This window comes from Leuciscus leuciscus (assembly GCF_965113295.1).
Source record: "Leuciscus leuciscus genome assembly, chromosome: 5".
Taxonomy (NCBI): domain Eukaryota; kingdom Metazoa; phylum Chordata; class Actinopteri; order Cypriniformes; family Leuciscidae; genus Leuciscus; species Leuciscus leuciscus.
In genome coordinates this window covers 30,148,717-30,175,428 of record NC_138729.1, presented here as the reverse complement: position 1 = coordinate 30,175,428, position 26,712 = coordinate 30,148,717, and the positions used below count along the sequence as shown (strand labels likewise).

Sequence of the window (26,712 nt, the reverse complement as noted above, 5' to 3'; positions counted from 1 at the left end):
AAATTATCAATACCAAAATACTCTTATCTTAACCTCTATCTGGTGATGAAAGAAATGTTTCAAATTTTTCAAATTCAAATAAGTATCTCACAAAAGAATATGAAGAATGGTAAGTTTCATTATGTAGTTAAAAAATAGTTTAATTGTTTAAAAATGACTTAAAAAGTAAGAAATGTGTTAAAAAGAAGTGAGAACACAGTGAAATAATATTCAAAACTTACGTGGAATCTGTGTCTTTATCTCTTCGTCGGCCTGGTATGGCAAAGGTTTTTCTTTTTCTGGGTTTGGCACCTAAACAGACACAGCAATGATTGTAACAAATCTAGACAAATATGGTTCCATCTGAAACAGATGCACATCGCCTTTAAAATAAAAAGCAAAGGCTGCAAAACAAAAATTCAGAGTGAATTATTATAAAGAGATTTAATTACAGATATTGAAGAAAAGTTATTTTATATATATATATATAAATAACAAAGAAAAAATGGGAACAGAGACAAAAAATAAATAAAAATGTATTCACACAGACCTTCTGTGGCGATCGAGACATTACATTCCTCAAATTCGATGGGCCCTGTAATGAAAACAGATAAACAAATACAAATAATTGAAGGGATGTTGTGTTACAGTATCTTGAATTCAAGAATTATGATATGTTGTAATTAAATGTTTTTTAAATATAATTAAATGTAATAATACAACTTTTTACACTTTATTTTAAGGTGTCCATGCAATTACAGTGTAATTATACATTTAAGTACCGAGTAATTAATTAACATGTACTTACTATAGAAGAAATAGTGTTTGTTTGGTATAGGTTTAGTTGCATGTAATTATGCATAATTTACTGTTGTTACTACAGGACTGTAAAATAAGGTGTTGCCAAATCTTGTACTTAAGTCCTCAAAAAAGAAAAAAGAAAAAGAAAAAAAGGCACACAGACACACACTGGTCAGATTCTCTGGTAAACAAATGTACAGTCATAAATGGGTCTTGTGGCAATCAGCACAATCTGACTTCCCTTTTAAGCCAGAGCACATAGTTCACAGCCAGCATGCAACACACACTAACAGATGCACACCCAAACAAATGTCTGGAATCACTTCTGTTTTTAACCTCAGAAATCAAACAAATACACAAGTCCCATGTAATGATGTGCAGCACTGATATAGAACTTAGTCAAATGCTGTTTAGTCTCCACTGAAAATATGAATTAATATAGCAGTGAAATGACACACAGACGGCTGCAAAAAACAACAAACTGCACGCTTCATTTCTTGCTCATCAATTTTGCATATTTACCTCCAAGCTTTTACACTTTTAACGTGACCCATTTCCACACTGACACATAGGGATGAAAGGATTTAAGCAAACAAACTCTGCTTTACCATTTTCACTGTATTTGGCTGCTCAGGCTTTTGCAGTCATGACCCAACAATGTGTCTGCAACGTTTCTATTTCAGAGTGAAGTCAAAATATGGAATAAAATGAAATCTAATTTTAATCTGATATCACCGTTACTAACCCCAGTTAGTTTGGCTATAGATTCTCAATAAATACCCTGAACAGCATATAAATATTCATTCTGTGCTTTCGTGACTAGCCGCAAAGAGAGGAGAGATGCCCCTCAGTGCTCTAAGAGCCCTTTGGAGCGGGTTTTCTTTTGTGTTAATGCGCGTAAAAGCTAATGCTTGTCCAAAAAAAACGAAAGACAGCATTTTACTACAACCAGACCTCAGCAAGAGAGCCCGGGGTGCTATTTTCATTGCACAGAAAATGCCTTGACCTGAAAAAACAAAAGCGTGTGATATTTAACTCAAGCGGCTCAATAGAGTTTCCCTGGAGAACAGCGTCCGTGCGAGGACCTCATGCGCACCGTTCAGAGCGGTCACGATAGGCACACATCACACACATCACACTGACGTAGATACAGTATGACTGATCTACTCTACTGCACCAGATCACTTCACTCTCTCATCACTCTCTTCCTGTTTGTTTAAGATCATCTCTGATCCCACAATCAAAACTAAAAGGTCACACACTCTGTTCACACACATGCACACAAACACACACACACGAATAATGACAGACCCACTTGAATTAAAATCACACTAAACTCTTAGAACAAAATGTATTTGATGAGTGATGTCATGAACCACACACGCACAAAGACACACACTAACCTAACTGTCTTATTAGGGACATAGCAAAGATTATATTTTAGTTAAATATAATAATTATATACAATAAATAAACTTTCAGGAAAAAAAAACATTTATAGAATTTATAGAATTAACAACAAACAAACAAACTATAAAACTATAACTGCAAAACAACTTCAAAATAAAATGAAACCAAAGCAAAAGCGAAAAAAGCAAAGCAAAGCAAAGCAAATTGAGGCTTTATCAGATTTACTGATAGTCTCCAAATAATAGCCAAATTAGAAAGACGCACAAAACTGTATAATTTTTTTATTCATTACAACATTCTGCAAGTTTGTCAAAACAGGTTTAGAAAACCGAACAATGAAGATTGATTTCTAAGATTTCCACGCAGCTGCAGGCCTGAGGAAAAAGTTTCATCTAATTAAGTGATGGCATGGCGAGGAACGGTGCAAATGACAACACTTCCAGGCTCCATCTAACAATATTTATGCACACAAATCCAAACATTAGACACAATAATACCATCTAAATCTGGAAAAAGGGTATTAGGTTTTGTTTAAATTCATGTAAACAGACAGACTGCTTCGTTTACATGAACGCATGTGTTTGTATTTATGCGTGTGTGGGTTTCTAGCAATACTTTGAGGAAAACATTGCTGAAAAATGTTGACAGAATTTAGCTAAATCCAACAAAAATTCCCTTTGGGAATGTCCTAAAAAAAAAAAAAAAAAGGTTTACTAAAATTTTGTCAAGTCGGTTTACGTTTAGTAATTACATATAGGTTTATTTAAAAAAAACAACAGAAGTTTAAGGTATGTCCTTATGTGGATTGCTAGGTAAATGTGTGCTTTTGTGAGTGCTCATTCACTTGCGTGTTTGTATATGAGAGGCGCATGCAGTCATGCATTAACGGAGGATGTATTTATAAAATTGCATATGTTGAGCATGCAGAGAGGAGAGTTTGCGTGTCTGGCTGGCGACCAGTTCACAGCCCAGCTGGATATTGCTGAACTGCTCTTGTAACCTCCCCACAGCCCAGCGTGTCACTTCGGGATTGTTTCCGTGGTACAAAGTTTGTTCAACCTCTCTCTCTCTATATACTGGTTAGGGCTGCTCTGATTTCATCAGCGTGCCACACAGGTTATTGCTCTGACAGCGGCGCAATCCCTAATGAACAGCTTGATACGGGGGAAGGAATGTTTTGTTGACCAAAACAGCTTTTAGTCTCAATTAATTCTGCTGTCAAAACAAATGGAGGGCAACCAAAAGCCTGAAGGTTTAGTCTAGACCCCTGGGGGTCACTATACATTCATACATGGTTTAGTTGGTCTACCTGTGTATGGCATATTATATACATACACACACATACAGAATCATTCAGAAGTTTGGGGACAGTATGTTTTTATATATACTTTAGGATTCATTAAACTGATTAAAAGTTGACAATAAAGACATGTATAATGGCTATTTGAACATAAATGCTTTTGAAATAGAAAAATATAAAGGTATCACGTTTCCAAAAAAACACAACTATCAACATTGATAACGATAAGAAATGATTCTTGAGCATCAAATCAGTATATCAGAATGATATATTTCAGAAATAAATTACACTTTCAAATATATTAAAATAGAAAACAAGTTTAAAAAAATAAATATTGTAAAGTATTATTACAATTTAAAATAACGGCCAACGCCAAACTTTTAAATGGCAGCGTATGTGTTAATATATGTATTATTTACAATTATTTATATAATCATTTTGGCCACTGATAATATAATATAATATAATATAGTAAATATAAACGTGGTAAGAAAACAGGTTATTACAGCTAAAGTGTGTAATTTCTGTGCCAATGGCATCACCAATCAAGAAAAATTATTGTTTTCAAAATGGTTTCCAAAACACTCTGAAACTGGATGAATAAAACATATTAGTCCCGCCCCAAACAACACAGTAACGTTTTGAAACATCGCTGGGTGGGGAAAAAGTTGTCAAGCCATGTTAAAGGCAAAATCCAGCATCAAAATCCAGTACAACATTTATATTGTTAACGGTATTGCTGGCTAAACCAGTGTAATTATACTCCACCACGCCCCTTTAGCTTTAAGCAAGATTATATTCTCTATGTGAAATGTGAAAAAACTTCCACCCTGTGAAAAGAGGGAGAAGCAGGAGGTCAAATGAAAGGTCACAGAGGGATAAGTGAGGAAAAATAGCAAGCGCACAGGGGGAAGTGTAGCCGTGTCAAGCCCTATCAATCTCAAGTGGCTTAATCTCGTGTAAAGGTGGGCGAGTTTGACATTCCACTTAGCATGTGACGCTAGCGTTAGCATGTGACAGCCAGCGCTGGCTGAGACCTGGGCTGAAAACCCCTGTAAGGGTCAGAGCTCCACAAATCCTTCAGTGTTGACTCCACTATTCTACAGCAATCAAGTCAAACATACTCTTAGTGTGTTTACAGTGCAGCCTAACACTCATTTATAATCCCTCACCCCAAAAAAATAATAATTTGGTCAGTTGGTAATGAACTTATGACCAGTCTTGTTAAAAATATCAAGAGCAAAGTAGTTTGGTGCCAGAGGTTAATGCTGTGTGTGTGATTTAGCTGTGTTACCTGGTCTCTCTTTGCCTGTTCCTTTGCTTTCTGCCAGTTTCTGTATGAGGCTCTCGACGGAAGTGTTCTCCATGTTGTTAACAAACTCTTGTTGCACCTTTACAATAAAAAACAAAACAAAACAGATGCATAAGATTACATGCCCTTCTTCACTACTTGCACTGCTTAACAGGGAATTTGATAACCATACAATGCAAATAAATGTTTAGTAGTTAACATAGTAGGTATAAAAGTACTAATGCATGTGAAATTAACATTAACCGTCTGTCAAGATACTGTTAGAATTTGGATTAACATTTTTTTTTTTTTTATGAAACTTATTGTGACCTCACATTTGTGTCTCAACAAAACAAAGATTGACATGATCCCAATAATGAAGAATGAAAGGGTTTCTCCTACAGACTACATGTACGATTATTCCTTGCCATTTATACAAGGATACACAGGATACAATTAAAAAGCCAAGAAAGACCAAAAGTGCATCAGACTGTTAATGGAGGGCGACTCTACCAAGACTTTGTTCAGCGATGGCAGCATTTGCGTCTGAAGCCACTTGACCGGTCAAAATAGGTCATGGCCCGCTTATTCTTCAGAGCGGACTCTATGCCATTTGATAGTATAATCATAGCATGAAGTGAACGCTAAATAACACAGTATTTATGTTGCAAATCATACATACAAGCTAGTATGAAAATTTCAAACGTGAACATCTCTGAACATATTATTGCCATAATATATCATTATTTAAACATATCATATTTATTTAAACAACAGTGTATTAAACTGCAAAATCCTGTTCCCTAGGCTCAATCAATTACTGGGCACCTTGTCTTACAATTGAACAAAAACACCACATTGATAATCCCTGAATTAAATTATTTTTAGCAGTTATTTTAATAACAACGGCAACAGAAGAGCACATCTCTGAAACACTGAACAAAGGGGGCCTAGAAACCAAGGCCTTATGATCATAAACTACCTAATGTGTTATGATCATAAACCTGGACTCTAATTGTTTTCACTCTCAGGCAGAGCTTCACCACATTACCAGCGCTTGAGCCGTATCCCATGCAAGCAAGATCAAGGATCTGGAGGAGGAGAAGGTTGAGAGCTAGTGCACGCAATGAGGATGTGACATTATTTCCTCAGGTGACCACTTTGACTGTCTTTGTTTTTATAGCCCTCGAGGGATGGTGACAAATGCAATGTCTCAATGCTTTCCTTTTACAGTTGATGTATTCCTAATTCATTAGATTTTCTAGTTCATGTCATAAACATACAGAAATTCATAAAAATGTTTGTCAATTTGATTTAGCATCCATCTCCTTGCCTGTTTGTGGACGAGAGGATCTGACTGACAGCATGTGTAGTTTTGCGTATATCAAATCCTTTAGTTTAAGGAGGGGTGAAAGGAAAGTGATTCATGATGCTCGCTGTGAAGCAGAATCACATCACAGACTTTGTGAGTGGTCTAGGTTCAAGTATTTATTTTTTTGGCATTCATTTTTTCAAAGCAATTTAAAAAAAAATCTCCAATAAAGACTTCTAAACCATTAACCAAACCAACCAGCTCTGAAAAACTAAAACTAAAACCATAAAAAAAAATGTTGTTACTTATTTTATTTCAGCTAATTGCCAAGGCAATATTTCCCAATTTCATTTGATGTACTAAAATAACTAAATGTATAAAAAATTATAAAAACTTTATAGATGTAGATATTTAAAAGAGAACTAACAAAAATTACAATAAAAAAAAATAAAATAAAAAATAAAAAAATTATCTTAAGGTCAAAATGAAAACGGAAAAATAAAAAATAATTACAAATATTTTATAATAAGGTTTAATTAGTTAACATTAGTTAACTACGTTAATTAAAATGAACTAATAATGAACAATACGTCTACAGCATTTATTAATCTTAGTTAATGTTAATTTCAATATTTACTACTACATTATTTAAAAACAAAAATTGTTTTTGTTAAGATTAGTAAATGCACTGTGAACTAAAATGCTAAAATCACTGACTATTAACTATCTCATAACTTGTGAAGTGTTCAGTCTGTCTTAAAAGGTTTATGCACAATTTCATTAAAAAATGTAGCCATATCTCTTCTTTCAAAGACACATGCCATTGTTCCATCTTTTGCTCTGTCATTTCACATCTAGAACCCTTTGTTATATTGAGTTATTAAAACTCATGTACAAATGAACAGTGACACCAACTTTTGCATTAGTAAATTGTGCACTTGAAAGAGGATTTAATTATTTTTGTTATGCACACAGAAACAATATAACCATAATAACCACAGTAAAAAACAACAGCAAAAAAAAAAAAAAAAACTCAAATCTTATTTATTTTCAGGCTCAAGCTGAATATAAGAGAGTGTGTGGTTAGGATGAAGCCCAAACCAGAGCATGCAATAGTTCTGTGGTCAATAACCAGTTAATGCCTAACAGAGATCGTTTGCTGTGGGTGTGTAGGAATGAGATTGTGTGCATTCAGCATGGAAGTGCATTTCAATGAATAACGGGGAATACAAATGTTATAAATCTCTCTGAATCAGTGGCAATAGGATTGAGGATAGATAAGGAAAGATTGATCAGACAGCCTTATATTACGAAGTTCATTCATGCTTGTTTGACTTCTGTACGTCTACGGGTCTCTGACGCCCTCTACAGCTAAAAGATGATGCAACAGCCAGATCTCATAGGCTTAATCCAGTGTTCCCACACCTTTTCGCCATTGAATTTTCATAATTTTTTCCAGTTGCTTCATGACTACTGGTTAAGAATTTATAAAAACACTTTAAGTGACTCATAATAAAAATTCTAACAGATTAAATCGATTTTTCTAGACAACTAGAAAAATAGATTTTCTAGGACTTAAATAATATATTTTTTTAAACTCCCAGGACATTAGCAGGTTGTTAGCATCTTTTATATAATATAATATAATATAATATAATATAATATAATATAATATAATATAATATAATATATACACGTGTGTGTGTGCATTTTTGTAATAAAATAAATTAAAGGATAATTTCCTAGATTAAGAAAGTGTCTGGTAACGATGCAAATGAGTTCAGGCAACATCTTGAAATACCATTTTGCCAGCAGTAATAATGTGTGCATGTTTGTCTGCTCACCTCTCCGATCTGTATGTGCGTCTCTTCAACAGACTGAGAGTATGAATGGATAATCTCCTGCATACGCATGACATGTTCCTCTTCAATGCCCTGGAATTTCTGTAGACACACACAATCTTTAAATAACTTCTTTCTGAAACAGTGCAAAAGTAATTTAAAAATGGATAATACTGGATACTAGTTTTAGTCGGTCTCAAAATGTGAAGCTGAAAGCAGATGTTAGAAATGATCCTTAATCAGACCAGAAAATGTTCTATGAATTGCCTATTTGGGTGGTCTGAGAAGCTAAGCGTGTAACACGCACAAACACACTGAAAATGAATATGTATGCGTGCATGTGGGATGTGTGTGTGTCAAGGATGGCTGCATGCCTGATTTGCTGTTTATGCTCCTCTCAGACTGACAGTAGGGTTTTAGAAGATTTAAGGGGAAGAGGAGAAAAAGACGAGGAAATGAGCGGAAACAAGATAATGACAGCATAAGTCAGAGCATGTGTGACCACAGGGAAAAAACGTGTTTGTGCATGTGTGTGTGGATCATGTAAGGAAACATCAATAAAGAGCTTAAGGTTTGTATGTTTGAGGACTCTGTGGCTCTGATTTGGGAAATTAAGTGTGTATGTGCGGGATGGGTGAGGGGCTACAGCTTTTCCTGACCGCGCTACTGAATTTAAAGCAAAAGACATTACATTGTACCCAAGATGTGAGCTCGAAGTCTTCAGTATGATGAGGTAAAAAAAAAAGATAGTGTACCACAAAATAATAAAAAGACAAAAAAAAACAAAAAATGTAAACTATAATTTATTAATTAAATCTATAAAAAAAACGTAAAAAATTTAATACAAATATTAATATAATTTTGAGATTAAAAAAAAAAAACATTCAATTAAAATTATTAATAATAATCTTAAATATAAATGTTACTAATTTAAAGTGAAACCATGAAATCAAAATTGATAATTCTTATTTTTCATAGAATATTGCCATTTTATTATAAATGAACCCATCATGGATAAATTAATCCATGAACATAATTTTTTTTCATTGATGTGTCCTTTTAATCTTTACACCTTATACGATACACTAGGCTGCTAGTATAATAGTATGTGTGTGTTAATTCAGATCAAGTTGCATAAAAACTCTAATAGCCCCAACAAACATCTTACTTGTGCGGTTTCTGTCATTCTTTGCTCAAATTCTGTTTTCGCAGTGGCATACTTCTCCACGTATGACTTGTAGGACTCAGTGGCTTTCTTGACCTTCAATCCAGCCTACAAACAAATAACACAAACCAGACAGAGAGAAATGTACGCATTCAGACATCTTCCAAACACCTTCCAGATTCCAAACTATTGGGCTGCCATTCATGTATGTACAAGTCTGTGTGTGTACCTTGTCCAGGTCTCTCTGTGTGGCCCCCTCTTTGCGCATACGTTCTTGCTCTAGCATTTTGTTGACGTAGTTCTCTTTGCTCTTCTGTAAGGCCTGTGACACACTCTGGATGTTCTGCACAGCCTCCAGAGTGGACGCCACCTCCTCCTTTGACTAGAAAGCAAGAGAAACCAGAAAGAACTTGAGTATTATTCTCATCTTTAAATAAATAAAATAATGTTTTTTTCACAGCCCTAAATGTCTTGTTTTTAGAATGTAATACAATGGTCATTTTAGCTATGAAATGGACATAGTTTTAAAGGTGCTAACACAATCAAAGAGTCAGACACAAATGCATTAAGTTTAAAGAGCCAAACAAAAAACATGAGGAAAAAAGTAAATACTAAGAGGATCAGCCCAGTCGTCATGTTTTTTCTTCTGTAACTGTGTAAGCTATCAAACACTGTTCCTCTGCACATGCACAAAAAACCAGAAACCTGTTTTCCTTTCATAAAAAAAGACATCACAATCATACAAATAATACAAATAAGTAATAATAATTCATAAACTAATAATTTTATTTATATTTATATAATATATTTATATATAATATAAATCAATTATTAGTTTATGAATTATTATTACTTATTTATTATATTTATTATTTGATAAATATAATACTCACGAAAGTGAGTACACCCCTCACATTTCAGCAAACATTTTAGTATATCTTCTCAAGGGACAATACTATAGAAATGAAACTTGGATATATTCTAGAGTAGTCAATGTGCTGCTTGTATAGCAGTGTATATGCTCTGTCCTCTGAAAATAACTCAACATACAGCCATTTTTGTCAAAATAGCTGGCAACAAAAGTGAGTACACCCTAAGTGATAATAGCTGTACGTTGTTTAACCATGCAAAGCCACATGTCCTATTCATCATGTTCATGTTTGTGTCTGCTTGACAGGACCATACAAATGTGTGTATCTTGTATTGGAGCAGTTAAAATTTGTGCTTTCAATTTTAAATAAGCACAATTCTCTCATACTGACCACTGGATGTTCAACATGACACCTCATGGCAAATAACTCTAAGGATTTGAGAATTAGAATGGTTGCTCTCCACAAAGTTGACCTAGGCTATAAGAAGATTGGTAACACCCTGAAACTGAGTTACAGTACAGGCCAGGGTAATACAGAGGTTTTCCAAGACGGGTTCCACTCACAACAGTCCTCGCAAGGGTCAATCAAAGAAGTTGAGTCCTCGTGCTGTGCGTCAGGTGCAGAAGCTGGCTTCAAAAAACAGACGCATGAGTTCTGCCAGCATTGCTTTAGAGGTTGCAGAAGCGGAAAGTCAACTGAAGTTGAAAACAGAAACTGGGCCGAACGGCATGATAACGACCCCAGACACACCGCCAAGATGACAACAGCCTTGCTGAGGGAGCTGAAGGTGAAGGTGATGGAGTGGCCAAGTATTTCTACAGACCTGAACCCTATTGAGCACCTGTGGGGCATCCTCAAGCAGAAGGTGGAGAAGCGCCATGTGTCTAACATCCAGCAGCTCCGTGATGTCATTGGAAGAGGGTCTCAGCAACAACCTGTGCAGCTCTGGTGAACTCCATGTCCAGGAGGATTAAGGCAGTGCTTGATAACACTGGTGCTCACACAAAAGATTGAACTTTGGACACAGTTTTGACATGTTCACTTAGGGTGTACTCACTTTTGTTGGCAGCTATTTTGACAATAATGGCTGTATGTTGAATTATTTTCAGAGGACAGTAATATATATTCTGCTATACAAGAAGCACATTGACTACTCTAAAAGTTTCATTTCTATAGTATTGTCCCTTGAGAAGATATACTAAAATGTTTGCTGAATTGTGAGGGGTGTGCTCACTTTTGTGAGATACTGTATATATAAATTAATATTATCTAGAGACCATCCATTACTATTTTTTGTTTTTGTTTTTGTTTTGTTGAGATAACAAGAATACTAGTAATAGTTGACAAATTGTTTCCATGGGAGGACGAGGAAGACATCCACAAACATTTCAGAGATATGAAGTTAATAGTGGAATATACAGGAGACCATTTTTATTTATTATTATTATTATTATTATTATGTAATTATATCCCCATTTCATATGATACTCCTCAGTCTGTTTTTGAAATGTGGATGTGAGTGATATTCACCAGAAAAACGCTTTAAATATCTTACAGCGGTTACATACCAGACCTCTGACCTTTTTATGAATGACGTGTGTACCACAGACTCATTTAGCTGAGAAATTGGGTTCATACTTTGCTATGTAGCATGTTATGAGCAAAAACCTACATGGATATTAATCAAACACCAAAGATGACGGCAGCTCCCATACCTTCTTATGATTTTTGGCTTGTTCCTCCACATATTTCTGGACTTCCTTGATGAGCTCTTGCAGTTTGCGGACCAGCTCCATGTGACACGCAGCCAGTTTCTCAGTGGACTGTTTAAACACATCCCACACCGGCGCAAACGTCCTGTGGAACAAATGGCCATTTCATTTTCTTCTCAGTGCATTATACTCAACACACTTTGTTCAAATAAAACATTAAAATGTGTTAAACATGATTTGTGATTTAACACCAAGGTCTGTTTATTGTCTCGATATCAGATTTATCCTCTGGTCCTGGTTGTTTTTAATGGAAACAGCTCTGTGCAAGGTTTAATGACACTATAATGTCGGTACTGACAATATGATATGTGGGGGGGGGTGAAAATCATGTTCGGCTGAAATAAAGCACCGCAGGCCAGTGAAAAGCCAGCTTTCATTTCACACAACTGCATCTAGCATATTTTGCAAATAGTTATTATACAAACTTTGGCTATTTCAGGACCATAATAGCAATAACAATGAGTTAATTGCTTTCCTCCTGCAGATCTTTTTGAAGTAGCTTATGAAGTTTCGCTTGACTGGCAATATGTCTCCCATTAGCAGGGAAAGTACAGCAAGCTTGCCAGAATAAAGTTTATATAGAATAAAGATTCACAAATGTTCCAGGCAGGTAAGTGAACAGCTGTGGGTATTCATTTTCTTTCCTTGCAGGTAATGAACTTTGGCTTTCATGAATAAAGCCTGAGAGACATTGAAATGATGCGGGTTTTCCAGCTCATTATAAATACATTATTAAAATGGTGTTCATAATGAACCCACTGGTCCTGTAAACCCTCAGACACACAAACACACACACACACACACACACTTACCCTAGCTGAGAGCAGTTGCTGGCAGTCTTGGCCAGTTTGGTCATTGATCTTGAATACGTCTCCTCTATGGTGGCTCTGAGACAAGAATGGAGAAAACCATGTGTGAATAATCAATCAAATCCAAATAATGACAGGCTGTCACTGATTATTATGTTAACAAATGAGACCCTATTGTAAAGTGTTACCATTATTATTTAGAAAGATATCCTTTAACAATACTTCTCAGTTCTCACTCGCACAAACATTTACATATACTTGCATTCAATTGCTTTGGAAAAAAAAGAAAAAAAAGAAGCTGATTTAAAGAAAATCTATGAGTTGCGCAATGTATGTTGCACAAATTACTGATGCACCTACATATAAGCAAACAAACTTAAGTTAAGATTAATTATTCTCTTAAAGCTTGTGCAATACATCAAGGACACATGAAGAAAAGAAGACTCGAACTAAATCAAACAGAAAGACATAATCTGTCGGTATTAAAAACACAATTGTTAACATACATATATGCGTGAAAGTGTGATGCTTACATATGCAATAACAGTCAAAGGTTTACACATTTAAATGAATGTCATGATCTTAACCTTTTGATCCAAAGCTTGTTTGAAATTAGTCTTGTAGACAAACATAAATTGTGAATGCAAATTAATTTTACAAAACTAAAAAGATTTTTAGTTTTTAAAAAGCAGAAGAGCTCAGCAAACTCATTCAGCACTTTTCAGCAAAAAATAAAAAAATCTCAGGATGATGTTTGAGAGAAGCCCAGATTGTTTTGGTCACTTCATAATTCCCATACATTCATTTGTGTCATTTCATGTCATAGTTTGGATGTTTTAACTATTATTCCAAAATCTGAAAAACAGTAAATGAATAATTAAAGTGTAACTTTGTCCAAAACTTTTATTGGTAGTATATCCCTACAGACACTTGCCCAGATATTTTTGGAAATCTATGGCTATGGTCTTCTTTTTGTGTGTCAAAAGAGAAAGATTTATAATAGCAAATTAGTCTGGGTACTGTTTTACTCAGACACAGACAATGTCACACTGTGTCCAGAAGGGGGAGACAGACACGATCCATTTGTGGAGAAACCTCTCCCAATATCTATCAGCACAAAACTTTCAATGGCCTCAAAGTGCACTGGTATTATGAATCCGCAAAATTCCTCTGTCAGGCATAGAGCTCATGAGACGGTGAATTTATCAGAGTGTGAATTCTTTCCGTTAGTTTAACGCAGCTTTGACCGTTAAAGCAGGTGAGACGTGTGATGGATGCCGAGGCTTTTGGAGAACTTGCAGCATTCCTGAAAGCCATTTGGATGGTTTTGTGAGAAAAGTTTTAAAATAGTTTCCTCTTGAATAGCTTTACTCCCTTGACACATGTCATGCTTGTGTAAGACAAGCAAGATTTCTAGCAGAGCTTCAGCCTTTTCACAGGTGAACAATCTGACAAAACTGTGTATGTTTTGGAACATGAAGATCGAAGAAAGTATTAACAGCTACTATTCAGTACTGTATTCAATAAATTCATTATATAAAATTATGACTGTACACAATTTGTTCAGACAGTGTCATCAATATCCAGTATAAAATACACTAATCAGCATTCGAATGAAAGAGGCAGTGGAGTAAGAGTGGCCAAAAATAAGTGCATGACACAGCTATAGACACTACTGCACATTCAGTATGAAGATACATAATATGTCAGATCCCTAATTGCTACCAAAGTTCAATCAAACTCAGGGTTACAGAATAAGTTTTGATTTGACAAAACCAAACCAAACCAATTCAATCAGGCTTTGTTGGTAATATGACGCTGATCATCAGCTTTCTCTGTCAACTCAGGCTTTAATCCTGAGTTTATGGAGCATGTACACATGAAAATATGACATCAGTAGCGAACAGACAATCACATGCCTTGAAAGATGCAAAACTGCAATTCACTTCTCACGAGAAAATCAACAAGATTCATTTCTCTCTTCTGCCGAAGATTAAGAGACTCAAGAATATGAAGTACATAAAAGCATTTACCAGTGCAAGTGAAAGTTCTGAAGATAGTTTATATAGTAGATACTATATATAATTTTTTATATATGAAGAGTTCAGATGCAAAAGCCTCTAAGTGCCATCTGAAATTTTCTTCTAAAATGATCATTTTTATCAAGCTCGTTTATTTAAGTTCAGTAATTTCACTTAAATGACAATTAATAGGTAATTTTCATTGGCATTTAAGTGAAATTACTGAACTTGAATGTACAAGCTTGATACAAATGATCATTCTAGAAGAAAATTTCAGATGGCACTTAGAGGCTTTTGCATCTGAACTCTTCATATATATACAGAGACTTGAACATGTAAGCTCACATGTAGTCATTTATAAAGCTTTATCTACTGATTCCAAATCTTATTTATATTATATATTATCCGTATATATTTATATTCATTTAAACTAAATGCTTAATAATAATTGTTAAACTAAAATTGCACGTGTAATGGATTAGGGGTATAATAATTATAGAAATAATAGCCTATATAAATCATATAAAATAATTAATTTAAAAAATCATTGCTATAGCCAGATAATTTGGTCTTTAAAAAACTGTTACTACATAGTGGCCTTTAATTTGGAGGAAGAGAAACTGGTGGTTTTAATGTGTCACTTTGCTCACAGCTGATTCAGTTTGAGATCTCTTCCCCGGGAACATTACCTTCCCCGGAGCAGGTTAGCCGTGGAGTGTAAGTTACTTCAGCAATGAACACAGAGAGAAAGCAGAGCCACTTTCATGGTGCCTAAAACCCAGGGTTGGCACAAACTAAGCATACCCGGCTATCCACCTAAATCCACCTAAGCTTCATGGTATAGGCCTCAGGTCTCACTGTTAAGACTGATGAGCATTTCTAAATATCACATTTAAACCGCATACATGTGATTTGGATCAGGTTAAATGTGGTTTCTGCAGTAAAAAAAGTAAAAAGAAATAATAAAAAAAACGAATAAAAAATAGATTTTTGATTTTTGTGTTAAGTGAGTATATGATTGGTGATTTCATAATTCACATACAGTGTTAATTTTAGTATTATTTATATAGTGTTATAGTATTTATTAATATTTTGAATTAATTTAATATTTTAATGTTTTCATTTATTTGTAATTATTTGTACCTTTTGGTTTTGTAATATTTCTATTTAGCTATAATTTATTTTTGTTGGTTTTATTTTTAGTCATTTTAATACAACTATTTATTTTAGTTAGTTGTCAAGGCAACATCTCTAATTTCAACATTTATATATTTTTTAAGTTTAGGCTTTTCATCTAATATTTTATTTGATTTAAACTTTATATCAATGAACGAAAACTATTTTAAATAACAACTGCTAACATCGAGCATATTTTAGAAAAGATGAATGTCTGAGTTATGACAGGCTGTAATGAACAATGTAACATTAGACTTTGAGGTAACTCCCCTCATCCCCTCAAAAACAAAAACAAAAAAACACAGTTTTACCTTTCTCTGATGAAGTCTGACAGCTCCTTGCTGGATATCTGGCCATGTTTCATGTTGTGGTACAGTACATCGAATCCATTGTTTTTATCGCCCTGCCAAAAAGAACATAAATTCATTAAAAATCAACTGCATTTGATCAACATAACTATATTTTTTCTCTAATAAAACAAAACAAAACAAAACAAAACAAAACAAAACAAAACAAAACAAAACAAGAGGCAATGTTAAGAAAGAGAGCCAGACTGCATGTCATCACTGATGCTGGCATTTGTTTACCACTTTAGGTTTCTCAATAATCATTGCTGCCATGGTCTGAATGGCATCTAGCTGGCTTCTTAAAGCAGACTGGTCCACCATGTTCATCCGCAACATACTTTCCGTATTTTTGCCCGTTCGAGAGAAAGTCAGTGCTGTAAGGTTGATCTGAACTGTGCAAAGGGTTTCATAGCAACCACGGTTACAATGCCGCTACAAGTGTCCAATATCAGTTTTAAAAATGCAAGCGCTAAACTAATGCATTATTCAGATCTGAAGTGAGGTCTGATCCCTCCTCTAATTTTGCACACACACACACACACACACACACACACACACACACACACACACACACACACACACACACACACACACACACACACACACACACACACAATATCTGTTCTGAGTGACTATAAACGTATCTGTTATCTATAAACAGACATAATCAATAATATGCCCTAATACATCTAATACATCAGATTAATGAACCAACTCAAAACGAGCTAAATTGCAAGCTATTTTATTAGCATTTCTCAAAAGCCAACTGTGAAAACACAGATATCTGGCACACCACGAGAGTTCAACCAGTGATTCAAAGAAAAGCACAAGAAGAAGAAAAATGCCATCTATTCATAACCATTGTAGTTATACATTACAATTTAAAAGTTTGGGGTCATTTATTTATTAAAATATTTTTGAAATAAGTTTGTTATGCTCACCAAGGCAGCATTAAAAAAATATATACACTGTAAAAAATTTAACGTAAAATCAACAGTAACTTACTGGCAACAAATATCCAGCAAGCTTCAGTATTTTATTCCACGGTAAAATTACTGTAAATCTGGCAACAGTACTTCACAGCATACCGTATAATAACTTACAGTATATTTATACTGTAAAATGAATTACAGTTCTTGTTTTTGCACTGTATTTTAAAATACAATAGTTAACAGCATACTGTATAATAACTTACAGCATTTTTATGCTGTAAAATTAATTACAGTGCTTGTTTTTGCACTGTATTTTAAAATACTGTAAAGTTACTATGCAGTATAATTGATTATGGTATTTTTATATATATACACACAACATATAACCAACTACAATCTGTTACACGCTTAATAAAAGAATGAAAGCTAAAGGCGTGTATGCCAAAAAAATTCACACAGTTATATTACTGATTATTAGATGTTATGTCAATTATGACAACACACAGAAGTCAGTTTAAAATTCTTTATTAAAATTTAATTCATTAAACTAGAAACACTCCAGACTTGGCGGGGCCAAGCAAAGAGCAAAACTCATCCTCAGCACGCTGCAATCTCGAACAACTGTACACGCTGAAAGAAATGAAAAACATATTCAACACTGCATAGACGTACACAGAGAGATTACTTTTATGAATTTTAGTGCATTATTCAATAACTGAAAATGACTTACCTCTGTTTTTAATGTAGGAGCAAAACTCATCCTCAGCACGCTGAAATCTCGAAACAACTGCACACAATGAAAGAAATGAAAAACATATTCAACACTGCATAGACATACACAGAGAGATTACTTTCACAATGAATCTTCTTTCTGAATGACCCTGATTGATACAATTAAGGTAAAAATGCTCCTGATTAAATGTAATGCTGGTATTTCCCATTAAAAGCAAATGAAATATTGAAATTAGACTTTTGTTTGTTGATACCTTAATTACACTGACTAATCTTTTCTCTTTACTGAATAAGTACTTAAAAGTCTTACCTAACTCTAATAATTCTGCCAGTCATAATTGGTGAATTCCTTGATGAAGTTGGCAACATGTGGATTCAGGGCCCTGCTTTTACGTTGCACCATCCTGCCATTGTTATGTCTCTGCTGAAATTTGGCTCTGCATTTTGTGTTCTCTGGATTTATCCTCACCAAAAACCTGTAAATAGAATATTTTTAAATATACTGAAAAAGCCATTTGCTAAAAAAGCCAAGTTTAAAGGGATACTCCACTTTAATATGAAAATTCAGTCATCATTTACTCACCCTCATGTTGTTTCAAACCTGTATGAATTTTTTCTTCTGCTGAACAGAAAGGAAGATATTTAGAAGAATGTCAGTAACCAGACAGTTTCTGGTCCCATTGACTTCCATAGTATTTTTTTTTTCCTACTATGGAAGTCATTGGAGTCCATCAACTGTCTGGTTACTGACATTCTTCTAAATATCTTCCTTTCTGTTCAGCAGAAGAAAGAAATTCATACAGGTTTGAAACAACATGAGGGTGAGTAAATGATGACTGAATTTTCATTTTAAAGTGGAGTATCCCTTTAACACAGTGTTTGCTACATCCCAGCTTTGGAACATAAAAATAAACTTCTAACGTTAGCATGGGTTTGAATGACCATAGTACTTCACTGTAGATAGGGACATCCAATTATAGCATTTGCAAAATCTTGCATGAAAATGCAATTGTCATAAGTTGGTCACACTGGATAAAGTGTTCACTTTTCCAGTACTCAACATGATCTGCTGATGCCAAACAGTATGATTTTTTTATGGATTCACCAATAGTTACCTCTGGATGAATTCCAAGGTTGATAGATGGCAGATGTGAAGTCATCCTGAGGGTTAACTGACTGGATGACCACCTTTCCTTCTACGCAGAGCAAAAACAAATTTCAAAGATCAAAAATTACAAGCTAACAACTAAATTGCAACTTAAAAATATCAAAAAAGTTAACATATATTTTTTGTAAATGAAATAATTGAATGCTCATATAAATTATTCAATCAGTGCATTTCATTTATTACGTAAAAAGGTGGCTAGCATGAGCATTTTAAGAATATAATATGATTGTTTTACAGCTGATTTCATGTCTCTATGATCTTTGAGTTCAATAGAATTTGAATCGTACATACATATTACATATTACACTAGAAAGGAGTATTTTTCGCAACATTTTGTATTTAATGTGATCTTAAAAATTAGAAAAGGTTAGACTTTTTAATTGATTTAACGTTATAGAGCTAATAAAAAATCTGATCTTTAAAATGTCAATTTGTGCCGTTCTGAAGTACTTGTGGATGCCGAGACGCGGGAATTCATTCGGCGGGACTTTCACTGCCTGTGTAACGTTATTCACTTTAAGTGTGCATCGTGTACTAACGTTATAAAATGTATAATATGACTAATAACACTGTGGTTGTCCGTTCAATTCGTGTATAACATAACTTACCGGTAGGGTTAGGCCTATGTTATAACGTTAGCAGCTATATGTTAACATATTGTTGTATGAGGCCTCGATCGCGACAGGCAACACGCACACGGTGTAGCTGCGAGCCTAAGTTACACACAAGTGTTCAGAAACAAGAACATTTCGATTACTTTGTTCCAAACTTGAAAATAATAACTGACATTAACATCAAACCTTGTGATAACTAGTATTTGGCTAACTGGCTAACGTTAGAATGTTTGCGTTAAAAAGCTAACATTACCTTAACTTTAACGTTACCTTTATATCAAATTCACCACCGATTAGGATACTTAACAGTTAATGGTAAAACGGATATATCTTCACATTTGTAGTGGTGAAACATTTAGAAATACAAATTTTTAAGATTTTGAATACAATTTTACATCTTACCTGGCTAGTTCTTGCAGGTTCTGCGTGCTCCGTCCTCGAAGTCAGTCAGGATGAAATGGAAAATTCGAGTGTGACGGCTGACGGTTAGATGATTGGTTGCCAGGTGTATATCCCGTGCGATTCGCTCTTTATGTAATTAAGTGTGTAAATAGAAAGCAAAATAATAATAATAAATCATGGAAATCGATTTTTATCTATTTTACATTGTCTATATTATTGATCATTGGATGGGACTACATCTCCCATCCCAAATTTTTTGTCTATAATAACCTTTGAGATTAATTGGGTTTGTGACAAAATCTGGCAACCATAAAGAAAAAAAGAAGAAAAAAACACCCAAGCAAATTTAAACTTTTTTTTAACTATACTAAATGCCATAATCTATGGGTTACCTTATGAAACGATGTATTATAAAATTCCTAAGATGAAATAATTAATATTGTCTGTTGGAATATTACTGTCATCAATTTAACAGGAGTATAAGAATTACTGTAAATTTTCTTCCCCCCCACCAAAGAAAAGCATACATTGACAGCAACTTTCCTGTAAATAGTTATACGGTGACAAAGCTGGAAATACAGCAAAAATAATGTAAAAGCTATAAAATTGACAGCAACTTACTGTAAACTGTTTCTACAGTAAACTTTCACTGAAAATACAGCAATAATACTGTGAAAACAACAGAAATCATTTACAGTGTAGTAAAACAGTTATATTGTGACACATTATCATAATTTAAAATAATATATAAATGTTAAAATATAATAATGTTAATAAATACAACGTTTTGTACTTGAATATATTTCTGTCATTTATTCCTGTGATGGCAAAGCTGAATTTTCAGCATTATTAACCCAGTCTTCAATGTCACATGATCCTTCAGAAATAATTTGCTGAATTGCTGTTCAAGAAACATTTCTCACATGATCAATGTTGAAAATAGTTGTGCTGCTTAATATTATTTTGTGGAAACAGTAATTTTTCAGGATTCTTTGATGAATAGAAAGTTCAAAGGAACAGTATTTAAGAACATTCGATTCCTGTCACTCTTGATCATTTTACTGCATCTTACTGACTAAAAAAAAGTAGCAATTTCTAAAAAATATCAGTGTTGGAACAGTGGTGTACCTCCACAGAATATATTCAAGCCAGTTTTCATTTTAAAAGCAGCTTGGTGGAGTATTTCAGAGAAGAATATAGAAAAGCATGTTAGATTGATATGATCACCAACTATGCAAAAGCACATCAACATGATTAATAAACAGAATGAGCAGCTCTCATCTCAGGTTTATACTGTGTGTAACTTCCACATCAGCTTTTGTGGACAAAGCAAATATCATGCAGTGTGTGTTTCCTGTGTGATTGTTCAATTGTGTGTTGAAAGAACAGCGACGGGAAAGCCAAGCGCTACAGAAGTGACCGAGGCGAGGAATGCAGTGATATTGAAAAATACAATATGAAAAAAACAACAAACTCAGGAAAATGCTTTGGGCGTCTGCTCCTTGCATGCCAGTTTGTTCTGTGATTGGTCCAGGCAGCTTATATGACTTTTTTTGTGCCTAATCTTTAAACTTAAGTCCAGTCATAAATTGTCGTCACACAAAATGTTGCTGTCATTTTGTTTTGTTCAGTTCAATCCTTTTCAATTGATTTTTTTATATTTAACATGATGACACTACACTTAACATGGGTTAAACTCTTTTTAAACCACGGGTAAACGCTAGTTTTAACCTTGCGTTAAGCAACGTTTTACACTTGTGATGTGAAATGTAAACAGTTAAACGATGTACCGAATGTTACAGCAAAATGTTTAGCAATAGACAACCAATCATAAACTGCTTCAAAGTCCCAGAAAATGACATGCTGTGTTTAGTATCTATTATTCAAGTACAAACATAAGACCACATAACTATCACATTTATTTTCTGAAAACCAAATCTCACAGCAACTCTCAATGCCATTGTCAAAACTATGCCTGACCTGCTATAAATCCTTGATGTTCAGAGAAGTTCGATAAAAACCAGACATACAGTGGATGAGGAACAAAACATGTAGGTGGAAGTTGCTAAATTGAGCATTGGAAAATGCTTGCTGACTCTAATGTGGTGTGTTGTGCCTTTGTGTGTGTTTGTGTTTCTGTGAGGGTGTTAACTTTAAACCACAATCTGGCTCGCGACAAACCAAACAGAATTCATATTTTAAAGCCAAAACACACAAGACATGAAGGTACAAATATTTGTGCTTGGATTGAATGGGACAACTGGTTTCACAAACTGGTTGAGGTTCCCAGTACCGTGATTGTATGCAAAGACCTTGACTGCAAGCACACACAACTCTGCATTTTTACCTGTATTTCATTGCATTTTTTATTTATTTTTTAAATATTGTGTAGAGAAACCAAAATAATATGAATCAAATTGGTTGAATTTATTCTAAGAGCTACTCTTACTTTCATTGTTCATAAAATTATTGCTCTATCATATTTATCTTTAATTTAATAACACAGTGAATATTTAGAGCTGCTCCATTTTCAGTGGATTTTTGGTTCTCAGAGTTATATTGTATGCAGCTCTTTTGATAGAGGAAAAGAAGATACATTTCTAGTTTAAACATTATTTATTCTTCAGACATTCATCTTTAAATACAATAAGTATCAGCTGTGTGCAAAGTGAATCATATCTGATTTTCGATTACTGAAAATAGGTAAAATTTGGGTAAATTTGAACATGGAGCTGCTTTGAGACCGAAGAATGAGAATCTAGAACAATATTAAGGTATCTTGAATACTTCTTAAGTTACAGGCATGCAGACTTTGGAAAAATAATATTTCTGGCACTCCGACATTCAAGTACAAACATGTAGGCTACTTGAAGGAGGCCTACATGAAAACATTCAAGTACATACTATTTATTTAGAAATGTAGAAACATTTCTAGTTTCAACATTATTTGTTGTTCAGATATTCCTCTTTAAAAGAAAAAAATATCAGCTGTATGCAAAGTGACCCACATTTGGCTTTTGACCACTGTACAATAGACCAATATACTCATGGAGCCGCATTAAGATCTCCATATCTCTGGCATTGAACCATCCAGGACCTTTAAAATTAAGATAACAAAAGAAAAGTTTGTTAAGAACCAGATTCTAAAAGGATATTAAAGGGATAGTTCACTTTGAAATACATTTTTGGTATGTTTTAGCTTACCTCAAGGGCATCCAAGATGTAGGTGTCTTTTTTTCCGCAGTAGTTTCAATTTTGATATTTTTAGGTCAAACCGTTCTTGTCTGTCAGTCATATAATGCAGGTCTATGGTCACTGTCTCAAAGAGCATGCACAGAGTCCAAATTAAAACAATTCCCCGTCGTCCAAATTAAACAATTCCCCATCGTAAGTACACATTGATGGCCTAAGACACGAAACGAGTGGTTTGTGTGAGAAAACGAACAGTATTTATATCGTTTTTACCTCTTATACACAGCCATGTCCGAGTGATCTGATCTGACGTGTACGCTAAATGTCGCCTTGTCTACGGCAGTTCATTGGAACGAATGTCTTTAAGGCGACATCTAGTGTGTATATATCTATGCACCAGTCTGTGTACACGTCAGATCAGATCACTTCGACATGGCTGTGTATAAGTGGTAAAAACGATATAAATACTGTTCGTTTTCTCACACAAACCACTCGTTTCGTGTCTTAGGCCATCAATGTGTACTTACGATGGGGAATTGTTTAATTTGGACGACGGGGAATTGTTTTAATTTGGACTCTGTGCATGCTCTTTGAGACCGTGACCATAGACCTGTATTATATGACTGACAGACAAGAACGGTTTGACCTAAAAATATCAAAATTGAAACTACTGCGGAAAAAAAGACACCTACATCTTGGATGCCCTTGAGGTAAGCTAAAACATACCAAAAATTAATTTCAAAGTGAACTATCCCTTTAAGATATCTTTAATACTTCGGTTACAGGCATGCAAAACTGAGGCAAAAAACACAAGAAGTGATTTTTTTTCATTTTCGAACAGTCACCGTTCGCATAATGCAACACAGTTTGCTAAAGTAAACAGATTTTACTAAAAGACCTACCAATCTCTAAGTAAAAATAAAATAATGATTCTGCCATCTTTCAAAAGTCATTTTTACCCACCTGTAATTTGGCTCCAAATCTCAGGTGAAAACTGTCATTTTGACCCCCCTCTACAAAATAGTGGATTACTAAGTAAATATACATCCATGACATTTAATATTTTGGCTGTCATCACTATTTATGTTTGTCTTTCTACAGAAAAAATATTAACAAAATTTAAAATTTGAGTCTGGGAAGTTTCCGAAATTGGGTTGATTTGACACGGAATGAATGACCCATTACAGTAGCTCAGTTACTGAAAATCACACCGCCAATCTGAGAGCAAATACTGTATGGTAAATCAACAACGAGCAGAGCAAAACATCTAGACATAGAGAGTGTCAAAGTTCAGCTGAATCCCTTTCACCACAGCTTTGAGTCCTTTACATGGCCTTCTGAATTCTCCCTGTTTAAGAGGGGTGATCTGCCTCTTGTTAGTCGGGACATCTGTCCTACAGACGTACAGCATTCTGGATCAATGGAAATGTAACGCACTCAAATGCATTAAAAAACAAAGATGTCAAATGGCACATTTAGAGACCTTAAAAAGAGTATAAAATGTCGATCTAAGCTAATGGTAGAAAGCGCAGGGCGCAAGTTCACTTAGGGCGTGTCCAAATCCACTTTTGCTAGTTTAACGACGGGAAAAATGGTCGGCTCGCCAGGCGCATGGTCTAAAAGGGTTGTCCCTATTTTCATAATGAGTAATGGGTGTGTTTTGGGATTTACATGCGTTAAACCAATCAGAGTCTCATCTCCCATTCCCTTCAAATGCCAGTTGCGCGCACGCCATGGCAGATTCGCTATAACATGACGGAATTTGATAATGGAAAGACCGAAGATGTCTACAGAGCGCAAACGGAACTGCTCGTGCGCGAGGTAAAAGTGCGCAACAGATCATCTACGGGACAAGCCGGATTCCACTATATCTTTATGTACACAATAATAATTTTTCACATTGTAATCCTTTTATTTTAAATATTTGGCATGTTTGTGTGCTGCTGTGCGTCCCTGTGTGTTTAATAAGCAGAGTGTACGCGCGTTGTGTGGACCCGCCTAGGCGCACATTACTAATGCGCTCATTAAATAACAAAAAAATATTGCGCCTAGTCTATTTCTGTTGCCTCAAAATAGCAACGCGCCAACAATGCGTCAGAACACACCTCGTTTTCAGACCAGCACGCCCATGGGCGCACAAATGGGCGCAAATGCATTTGCTATTTAAACAACGTGGCGCAGGACGTGAAAATGATAACTACGTCGGACTGAAACTAGCAAAAAACGTCACGCTTGGCGCTGCATTGCGCCGGGTGTAAGATAGGGCCCTAAAAGTGATTGAGTTGAACAGTATGTTGTATATGATGAAGGTCATGAGACCGAAACGTTGCTAATAAATCTTTTTTTATACTTTTTGAAAGTATTGATAGTGTGCCGGATTTCCTTTTGTTTTTGTTTTTTGGTCTTCTCTCTTACACACCTAGCCTATCTATTACCTGCAGGTGTGGGATGGTTATTGTTAATTTAGACATTTTTCAAAAAATATATTATAGTTATCTCACCTAGATGTTTGATCAAGCAATGCATTTGTTTTTACAAAGGGGCAATTTTGTTGCACAATATCTTCTTCCACAAAGCACATGCCTGAGTTCAAGCTTTGAATGGAATTTACAAAAAAGACAAGTAAACAGTCAGTAATAAAATAAGAACAAATAAACAAAATTACAACAATACAGATTAATCCTTACATTTAAAGTTACAAAAGTTATTCAGTCAAGAACAGTGAGTGATTTTCTTTTTTCATTTGTTGTTTGATTAACATTAAATTGTCATGATGACGCTATAATGCTATCTCATGCATAATACAAAAAAAAAGTAGGGGTGTAACAGTACATGTATTCATCCAGAACCTTCACGGTACGGACGTCACGGTTTGGTGCTTACAGTCAGACGACGAATACAGTTAGTCACAGACGATACACACTCCAATCTAGAAGGGGGTGTAAACGGTAATGCAACGCTGTTTGCTGACCGCCACAACAGGAAAAAGAGCAGAAGAAGAAGAGACGATCTATGCACCAACCCAAAACAAGAGTTCAGATGCTTTTGATTTATTTTTGTGACGCGTTCCACAAGCTTCATGCAAAGGAAACCGGGACGTCAGAAAGCGCCATCCTGTTTGTTTTCTTTATTTTACAAAAGCACAATGTTTTGTTTTTATTGTGAGTGCACACAAACAAAAATAGAACATTTACAGTTTTGATGATGCCTTACTCTTCTCTGTATGACCATAAATGACGGAGTATGTTAAGTTGTTTCCGCTGTCTAATGAGACAAAATCCTGTTTTGATATGGGTCGGACATATGTACCTAACGTGTATCGAACCGTGACCCAAAACCGAGGTATGGACTGAACTGTGACTTCTGTGTACCGTTACACCCCTAATTAAAAGAGTTAGCCTAATTCTCATGAATAAATGTGGAGAAAAGCTCAGAAACTAATGACGTAGACGTGTACTTGCAGCCAATCACCACTCCGGATTAACACATGTGCCTCACTTTTCGTGGTTGTCCTTTTTAACCAGGAAGAACGAAATTTTTTGAATTGTTTTTTTACTTTTCCCTTAATAATAAACA

At 34.8% G+C, this 26,712-nt stretch overlaps 1 protein-coding gene and 1 long non-coding RNA gene across 6 annotated transcripts in view; both read right to left on the bottom strand.

Annotated features, from left to right (window-relative positions):
• fcho2 (FCH and mu domain containing endocytic adaptor 2) overlaps window positions 1-26,712 on the bottom strand; it is a 53,267-nt gene that overhangs the window by 22,752 nt on the left and 3,803 nt on the right. For all 4 annotated transcript variants that reach the window (XM_082169028.1, XM_082169025.1, XM_082169027.1 and 1 more), the window contains exons 2-10: window positions 16,061-16,152; window positions 12,556-12,630; window positions 11,687-11,828; window positions 9,329-9,481; window positions 9,103-9,207; window positions 7,938-8,036; window positions 4,785-4,881; window positions 530-574; window positions 222-291 (exon numbers count right to left, since the gene is read on the bottom strand). In XM_082169028.1, the coding sequence (XP_082025154.1) occupies window positions 222-291; window positions 530-574; window positions 4,785-4,881; window positions 7,938-8,036; window positions 9,103-9,207; window positions 9,329-9,481; window positions 11,687-11,828; window positions 12,556-12,630; window positions 16,061-16,152 (878 nt within the window). The remainder of the gene's footprint in view (window positions 1-221; window positions 292-529; window positions 575-4,784; window positions 4,882-7,937; window positions 8,037-9,102; window positions 9,208-9,328; window positions 9,482-11,686; window positions 11,829-12,555; window positions 12,631-16,060; window positions 16,153-26,712) is intronic.
• Window positions 17,056-20,301, bottom strand: LOC309498349. Of its 2 annotated transcripts, XR_014205914.1 has the most exons (4): window positions 19,945-20,296; window positions 18,876-18,956; window positions 17,759-18,236; window positions 17,056-17,658 (listed from the first exon to the last, which is right to left on the bottom strand). It is a non-coding gene; the product is annotated as an uncharacterized lncRNA (long non-coding RNA). The 2 variants fall into 2 exon arrangements; XR_014205913.1 differs by having other exon boundaries at window positions 17,056-18,236; window positions 19,945-20,301.